This window comes from Barbus barbus (assembly GCF_936440315.1).
Source record: "Barbus barbus genome assembly, chromosome: 15".
Classification (NCBI taxonomy): Eukaryota; Metazoa; Chordata; class Actinopteri; order Cypriniformes; family Cyprinidae; genus Barbus; species Barbus barbus.
The window spans coordinates 27762191-27771887 of NC_136743.1; the positions used below are offsets into that span (position 1 = coordinate 27762191).

The 9697-nt window shown below is 36.7% G+C and overlaps 1 protein-coding gene across 1 annotated transcript; it reads left to right on the forward strand.

The window, feature by feature from the left end:
• The first annotated feature begins 223 nt into the window (after positions 1–223).
• On the forward strand, positions 224–3472 carry LOC306881735 (regulator of G-protein signaling 21-like). Its single transcript, XM_079435976.1, has 5 exons — positions 224–439; positions 549–590; positions 672–733; positions 2012–2178; positions 2278–3472. Exons 1-5 carry the CDS (start codon positions 369–371, stop codon positions 2461–2463), a joined length of 528 nt encoding a protein of 175 aa, XP_079292102.1. The 5' UTR covers positions 224–368; the 3' UTR covers positions 2464–3472.
• The last annotated feature ends 6225 nt before the right edge of the window (positions 3473–9697 follow it).

Below are 9697 nucleotides of genomic sequence, written 5' to 3' on the forward strand. Positions count from 1 at the left end.
ATATCAAAAAAGCACAGCCATTGTTTGTTGGCTAAACACAAACACAGAGCTTGTATACAAGAGATCTGATGCAAAAGTCAGCATTTGCTTATCTGCCCGTGAACTTTCCAGTCTGATTTGCATTTCTGCATCTACAGCCTTGCTGTAGCAGCTTTCATAGACAGAAACACTATTGCGCCTGTCTAAGCTAGTTAGCGTCACCCAAAAAACTTCCTCTTTCATTGTGGTTTAGTGATAGTCCTACTAAACGGATGACGCCAACACAAGGCGGTATAATAAGAGTTGTGAGAACAGCCCGCTCTTATTACCTGAAATAACAGAAGCACAAGAGCACGCCAACACATATCAGAACCAGAAAAGTTTTAAAGATGCCAACCATATTATCATCTTCATCTGAAATAAAGAACATGAACAAGGAGGATAAACCAGTCAGTCCCAGGTAAGCGTTGTTTATTGTTGCAATTACTTTTGAAATGTGAGTTAAAACAGTATCATGGAACTGGTGCTTTTGTCATACATATTTAACTGAAAAAATTCTCCCTCCTTAGGAAACTAGACAAGTGGCGGTTTCGTCGCCTGTTGACAGACAAGTAAGCTACTTTCATTATAGTTTTTCTTTATTGTGTTAGGGTTGCATTTGAACATCCACTCATTATGCTTTATTCAAACAGGCTGAACCCTAGAGAGACTCTGCTGTGGTCCCAGTCATTGGAAAACCTTCTTGGATCCAAATGTAAGTGGCATACACATAATTACTTATTGAATCTAACACGCTTGACATTATGCACACATACTTGTATGAATTTTGTATTCATAAAACATATTATCACAGCATTCAAGAACACTTCTTTTCCATTGTGGATTTAATTGGTGTTATGTAGGTCAGGGCAAAAATGTACAAACAAAGCCTACACTGTTTACTAGGTGGTCAGATAGTTGGATCAAGCAACTGACCTGAACTAGTGGTCTATGTATGCAAAAGAGTAGAGATAAGCAGCTTCGGTTATACTAAAGCTGTTTGGACAGGTAAACCTCACATAAAAATGTAAATAATAATGATTTTTCAAAATGATAATTCAAAATATACTTTTATTTAGTGTGCATTGAATTGATCAAAAGTGACAGTCAAGACATCTGTTAGAACAGATACTGAAATAAATGCTGTTTTTTATTTTCTGTTCATCAAAGAATGCTTTAAAATGAAGTATCATGGTTTTCACAAAAATATCAATCAGCACAACTGTTTTCAACAATGATAATAATAATAAGAAATGTTCCTTGAGCAAATCAGTATATTAGAATGATTTCTGAAGGATCATGTGACACTGAAGACTGGAGTAATGATGCTGAAAATTCAGTTTTGCATCATAAGAATAAATTATAATTCAAAATATACTCAGATAGAAAACAGTTATTTTAAATTCTAATAATATTTCACAATTATCACTTTTACTGTATTTTTTTTATCAAATATATGCAGCCTTTAAAAAATAAATAAATAAATACATTTCAAAAATGTAAATCGATGGACCGCAAAATTTTGATGTCATCTATTTTAATGTTGTTGTTTTTTAATGTCCAGTAGTTGTGGTAAATCCGAAGCTGCTTCTGGCTATCAGTTTGTTTTTTTAGAGATCATATTTGCATACATAAATTTCTTGGTTTGGATCTTTTTTTCTTCTATCTATCTATCTATATATATAGTGAGAGAGAGAGCAAAAATATCTCAAAGCATAGAATACATTTGAATATCAAGCAAAGATGTTTATTTATAATAAAGATCAAGCACCTTGACACCAGTTATAGTTAAAATTAATTTTAAAAATGGTTCTGTTCTGAGAAAAGCTAAAATTTTTGTAGCTGTCAATTGATATTTTTTGTACTTATATTGTATCCACTGCGATGGAATTCAGAGTGATTTAAGTGTCCAAGGTCCAGTGGCTGCTACATTGATGTAAAACAGATGCATTCACATTGAGCAACAGACTAACTCTGCGGTTTCTTCTTATAGATGGCATGGCAACATTCCACACCTTCCTCAAATCTGAGTTCAGCGATGAGAACATTGAATTTTGGCTGGTATGCGAAGACTTCAAAAAAATCAGGACTTCCTCCAGACTATCCTCAAGGGCCAAGAAGATATTCGAGCGTTACATCAAGGCAGAAGCTCCCAAAGAGGTAAGAACAGTGTGCACTGAAGAAGATCTCCATGTGGCTTTATTAATCGATAGAGTAATCGATCAACGTCAATATGATTCTCCGTCAATCTCTCCTCAGATAAACATCGACCACGTCACGAGAGACCTTATCAAACAAAACGTCCAAGCTCCTACCAGAGTGTGTTTCGATGAAGCTCAGAGGATTGTCTACGGTCTTATGGAGAGAGATTCCTATCCCAGGTTTCTTCGCTCGGACATGTACAGATCACTTCTGGAATCAGTCTCACAACAGATTAAGGTCTGAGAACATCTTGAATGAGGGACTTTAGGACTCCAAACACATCTGTGGGACTGTTGGAGCAATGGACAAGATGGAGTAATGAGGCTTCGTGGAGATTCAGGCCTGGACTTGGGTTGCACTGGACATTGTGATCCACAAAAAAAGCTTTAATAAGCTATTGTTTATATGTACTGTATTACACTGCTCTATTGTTCTGTGTGGCTGTGGGATATACAAAGACAAATGAGCTTTCTGTACAGCTCACCTGTGATGAACCACAGGAGATCTGAAACATGCTGCAACCACAGGAACACCTTATTTAACTTTATTACTTTGATGAGTGTCAAATCTGGTTATCATGAGATGCTTTAGGAATAATACTAATGACATTTTCTTTAATATTAACTCATTACGCAATAAGCAACAACAATTTCATGGACATGAAATGATCTGTAAACATACAATGTACAGAGCAAATGTAAATCCCACTGTTTTTGTGTCCAGTGGGGAACTTATGGGAAATTCTCACAATATGTATAACACACCTAGCCATTTACATTTTTGTAAGATTTCTCAGTTGGATATTATTTCAGGAGGTCAACAAGAAATATAAAAAGTTTGGCTTGTGTTTCCTGGATGCATCAACTCCTGATTTCTGAATGGTAAATTAATATGATGGACTTAAAAAAAACAAAAAAAACATGTGAGATCCAGATTGTCTGGATGTTCATTTTTAAGAGCCGTTTAATAACTTAATAAACACAACTGTAAATAGAAAGTCATTCGTTGTTGTCGTTTTTTTTTTTTTTGTCTTATTTTTTTATTTGGTGAGGCCTAAAAGATATATTTGAAAGCCAAGATTTAAAGGTATAAATATCTCTCCATCAGATAAAGAAAATACTAAACCAAGTGACATTTATTTAAAAGGAAGTAACACTTCTGCAGCAAAAGATGGTTGTTAAGTTTTAAATGTTAATCTGGTCTCACTTTAGTTTGGGGACAAATTTGCACAATTAAATATCTATTAACTATGACATTTGCCTCAATAAACTCCTAATTTGCTGCTTATTAATAGTTAGTAAGATAGTTTAGTTACGAGGTAGGATTAAGAGATCTAATGTATAAGTACTAATAAACAGTCAATATGCTAGTAAATTAATATGCATGCTAACTAGTTAATAGTGAGAAAATGGTTCCTAAACTAAAGTGCTACCTTTAAAACAACTGATAATCTGTTCATTGAAAAACAAAATGGTTCAAAAGTTCTGATAAATTATATATTATTATAGATAAATATAATAATTATAGATCTGATAAAAGATAGATAGATAGATAGATAGATAGATAGATAGATAGATAGATAGATAGATAGATAGATAGATAGATAGATAGATAGATAGATAGATAGATAGATAGATAGATAGATAGATAGATAGATAGATAGATAGATAGATAGATTTGGTCTAGAGGCAGCACATCAGACATTCAATGCAAAATGTTAGGGACTTTTCTGTAAAATGAAAGGAATATATTGCCATATGTAATCTGAAGTGTAATAAACAGACGTAGTTATGAGAAATTTATATTGGACATCCCCTTCAGCATGCTGCTTTCTGTTTCATGACCGAAAGTTTGTGGGGGGAGGGGATGGGGTAACATCACATGATGACGCCTGACTTTCTGTCACCACTTCCCTATTTACACAAATAGTGTGATAGTCACCGTACTCTTTTCAAATATCACAGACAAACAGGAAGTTGACGCACCCACTCAGTACCCCTCAGCTAGAACAAAATATATACACATCACACACGTACTGTCTGGTTTATTTTTTCCTATAATGCTCATTTGGAAAACTTTTCATTTCCTCTGTGAGAATATTGCAGGTTTTATAGCTCTTTAAAAATTCTGGGTAATTTACGTACATTGTTTTTTTACTGTTAATCACAATAAGCAGCATATTGCAAAATTACTTTCATTAGAAAGGGATGCATAAAAATATATGTCAATGTCATGTGATTTGAAAAAAAACTACTTTTTATTAAATATCACCTTGATATTGAAAAATCTGATATAAATATGTAAGCAATCTGTGTGACAAGAGCATATAAAGATAGCACCATTAGGCAGCATCTATTGACTCATAACTGGTTAACTGTAAGTTACCTTACCATATATGATAAAAACATCAAAGTTTAACATCACGTTATCTGTAATTTACAAAATGCATCAGTAAATGTTAAAACAATAGCATGGCCAAAGATGAATTTGTCACAGTTATGTGTTTCCTCCTTTTTCCTGTTCTCCTGCCAAGTTAGTTCCTTTGAACTATTCACTGTAAAAAATTTCACCGTAAATTCACAGTAAATTACAGGCTACTAGTTGCATTACTTTCACAGTACATTACTGTATGTAAAATCACGGAAAATTACTGTAAACTAGTTCCATTACTTTCACAGTAAGTTACTGTTATTTTTACAGTAAATAATTGTGAAATGTAAGGTGTATACTGTGACTTCACAGTAGTTATTCCATACTGTGATTTAGCAGTATGCTCCTGTAGAATTACTGTATTTAAAGTCGTGACGTATTGTCAAGTATGGTGACCCATACTCGAAATTGGTGCTCTGCGTTTAACCCATCCAAGTGCACACACACAGCAGTGAGTAGTGAACAAATGCACACACACACACACCGTGAACACACACCCGGAGCAGTGGGCAGCCATGCTGCAGCGCCCGGGGAGCAATTGGGGGTTCGGTGCCTTGCTCAAGGGCACCTCAGTCGTGGTATTGAGGGTGGAGAGAGCGCTGGACATTCCCTCCCCCACCTACAATTCCTGCCGGCCGGGGGCTCGAACTCGCAACCTTTCGATTACGAGTCCGACTCTCTAACCATTAGGCCACGACTTCCCCCCCCCACGACTTCCCCCCCTTTTAGCTGTGAAGTCACAGTTAATGCCATCAGATTACTGCAATTTGTTTACCAAATAAATTGCTTACCAAAGAAATTACTCTGGTGCCTTTCTCAGTGACTCTGTGCTGATTTTTCATATAGTTCATTCATCAGCTGAAACCATAACATTTTTATGACCTTACCAGATGTTTAACGCCTACCAACAATTTTAGAGAAATTGATGTGTGATTAATATAAAGCTAAAGCCTCAGAGGCTGAGACAGCTGTCACATTTTACACAATAGAACATACATTCATAAAGTAAAGATAATCATTAGCAGCACCAAACTGCAAAATTAATTGTTTCCAAACAGGTTTCCAAGACACTCCCCCTTCTGCTACTTACAGTTAGCCCGTCCAAAACTCACACCATTGGCTGAGAGAAGCCAATCAGTTTTCTGATTAGTCAGCAATTACTTTCTGCATGTGTGTGTGTGTTTGTGTGTGTGTGTGTGCGTGTGTGTGTGTGTGTGTGTGTGTGTGTGTGTGCACCTGGTATTCATCACGTCCTGGGGACCAAATGTCCCCACAAGGATAGTAATACCAGTAAATCTTAATCTTGTGGGGACATTTTTTGGTCCCCATGAGGAAACAAGCTTATAAATCATACAGCATAAAGTTTTTTGAAAATCTAAAAATGCAGCATGTTTCCTGTGAGGGCTAAGTTTAGGTGTAGGGTTGGTGTAGGGCAATAGCACACACAGTTTGTTCAGTATAAAAACCATTACGCCTATGGGATGTCCCCATAAAACATGGAAACCCAACATGTGTGTGTGTGTGTGTGTGTGTGTGTGTGTGTGTGTGTTAAAGGATTAAATGATTGTTAGGCTGCAATAATTAGGTCAACCGGAATTGGTAACACTTCCCGTAACGCCTGATGTACTTATTACATTGTAAGAAGAATGGCATCTATGTTAATATTAGTCTGCTTCTTTCTTATTCCGAGCCACCAGATCCAGTCCGTATCCAGATCAGATGGTGGATCAGCACCTAGAGATAACCTCTACAGCTCTGAATGTCAGCGGAGACCAGGACAAGTAGATGAGCCCATGCAGAAAGTTGTCTGTGAGGGGTATGTTTAGGTGTAGGGTTGAGATGAGAGTATAGTTCCTAGCCATATCGGCCTAGAAAATCGCAACTTTTCATTTTCCGTCCAGTCTTAGTACACAGTGTAACTACCGAAGAGTCCATCTTTAAATAGGGAAATTATCGAAACTCTTTGGGCATTTGAGCGAGATGCTAATGGTCTAATCCGATTCAATGATCTATGCTAAGCTAAGCTAAAAGTGCTACCGCCAGACCCGGAGATAGGCTGAATGGATTCGAAAACAGTAAAACTCAACTGTTTAACTCTTGGGCACTTGGAAAATGAGCCTATTTCCATAAAAAATTGAGTATTCTTTTAAACTCAAAGCAGATTTAAAGACAACCCAATCTCGTGAGAAGACTCTGTTTCAAACTATTTCATAAATTTGTGGCAAACATGTATGAATTTGTACAACTGCATACTGGTCCACCCCAGCTTCACATTTGGGTTATCCTATCCTAATCCACATTTGGGTGTATGCAGATTGTATGAAAATTCATATGAATTCACCACCAATTCACCAAAGCATAAAATAATTACAAACTGCCATGAGAGCGTGTTGTTAAAAATGCTTATAATAGCGGGAAATTTGGCACTACTCGAGCATTTGCAAGTTACATTTTGATTTTACTGGTTATGTGCGTGAACTAATGTGTCATCATAATAAATGCTCACACCGACACACTTCGTGTGTTTGAGACGTCAAAGCAGAGGTTCAGTGTTCAAGAGCACACGCAAGCCACATCCTTTCATGATTTCATTATGTTGATCTACTGATATCAAAACAGCAAATGGAGGTCGCAAGATTTGGAAAGGACAGCACATTTAAACATTTTCAGACCTGATAAAGCACGTCATCGAAATTGTTTGCACCACAAATACACAATCTTTTCAGGCATCTAATTCAAAGTTGCAAATCTTGGATTTAGAGATTCATACCTAGTTTCATACCTACTCTGGGAAAGCCCAAAAATGGCAAAGTCACTTCTTGAGAGGCAATCTACACTTATAATTTGTTACATTTATATAGCGCTTTTCTGGGTACTCAAAGCACTTTTACGTGGAAGGGGGAATCTCCTCATCCGCCACCAGTGTGCAGCGACGGCAGCTATATATCCTCCTGAGACCCAGCTATGGAGTTTTTGCCTCTGTAGTGGACATTCTATTTCAGTGAATTTCTCTGAGACCTCACATGTCACTGTTTTAAGCTTGGATGTCCTGTACAGAGCACATTCAGGGCTTTATAGAGATACTAAATCTCTGTATGTTTGTTTGGAAGTTTGACCATGACCACAACCTCTCCTAGGTCTTTGAAGATGGCTAAATTTAATTTAGTGAAAAATGTTACATCCTTATGGAAATATGATTATATTTTGTAATTGTCATTTAAATCTGAATAATTTTCAGATTGTTTGTCATAAAGCAACATCTCAGGAAAATGTTATGGGTTTTCAAATTCAAATATGACTTCCTGTTATGAAACAGGACATCATTTCATACATGTCCACTGTAGAGATTATTATGAAAATCTGGTCATTTATTACTCCCATTATGACAATTTTCTTTCAACATGCTGTCCCAACAGCAACCCATTCATATGCAAATTAGATACAGTGTATAGATACACTGTGTTTAGTGGGAAAACCAGTTTATGGACATTTTTACACACATACTGCATAAAACAAAATGGTATATCAAATCATTTTGTTATATATTTTATAACATAGTTGAGAATCATCCGTAAACAAAGTTTAGTATAAAAAAATCCAGAAAACTAAAAATTGATTGGTGATTTAAAAAAAAATCACATTGTTTTTGCCTTTTTGATGTCTATTTATGCCATTTTATTTTTAGAAAAACCTAGTGTCTCTAAATTTTTAGAGTCCTAGTGTCCTCTACAGAGGACATAGAAAAAAATATGAATAAAATATAATTTTTCAAAAATGTTATTTTTAATTTTTTTTCTTATGTCCAACAATGTAATAACATGAAAAAATACAAAATTCACAAAACTTTTTTGGGGGGGGTCTCAGGTGCGCCAGAACGCCCACCACACACCAGCTTATTGGTGGAGAGGAGACAGAGTGATGAAGCCAGTCAGTGTAAGGGGATGATTAGGAGGCCATTATGGTCAGAGGCCAATGGGCAAATTTGGCCAGGATGCCAGGGTTACACCCCTACTCTTTTTCGAAGGACATCTTGGGATTTTTAATGACCACAGAGTGTCAGGACCTCGGTTTAACGTCTCATCCGAAGGACGGTGCTTATTATTTTTATACAGTATAGTATCCCTGTCACTATACTGGGGTGTTAGGATCCACACAGATCACAGGGTGAGCACCCCCTGCTGGCCTCACTAACACCTCTTCCAGCAGCAACCTAGTTTTCTCAGGAGGTCTCCCATCCAGGTGCTGACCAGGCTCAACCCTGCTTAGCTTCAGTGGGCAATCAGTCTTGGGCTGCAGGGTGATATGGCTGTGGCATTATTGATTGGCATCTGTTATAAAAGATAAAGGCTGTAAACTAAAGGATCTTAGGCCTCTTGTTTGTTTTCCTTCAGACTGTTTCAGACATGCCAAGGTGGATCAGTGGGTGGTTGTGGCTAGAAGGGATACAGCTCCGACCGGAAATGAACAATGAAATTAATTGTATACCTATTAGATTGTGTTTTATTAACGTCTACACCTACCCCAACCCTGAATTCCTGAACCCTTACAGGAATGAAAAAATAGTAACTATTGTTGTACAGTGTGACAAATATTACGCCATACGCATCCCTTCTAGCCTTCTAGCCCTTCAGTCTCTTGGCAAGCATTTTTTGCTTAAGTTATCTTAATGAATCTAAGCATGACAATAACACATGGCTCCTTAAGGAGGCATTCATTAGTATCACAATGCTTTTAGACACAACACTGCCATCTAGCGAAATAGTTCTGAATAACCGTCTATGGATTTTATGTAAACTACTGATGCTAGTGAGTTTTAGAGTTTGTTTCATGCTTTTCATCACTACTAGAACATCTTAGACCTTGAATTTATTTCAGATGAAAACCAGACTTTGAAGAATAAACTTATAGATCACAGACTTTTCACCAACTCACAACTTTTTATGGAAATGTTTAGCCTCCTGAAAGTCTTTCTCTCTGTCTATGTCACTCTCTTTATAAAGATAACCTACGTTTTTAGTCCAGTCAGAAATGAAATATGATGCTACCC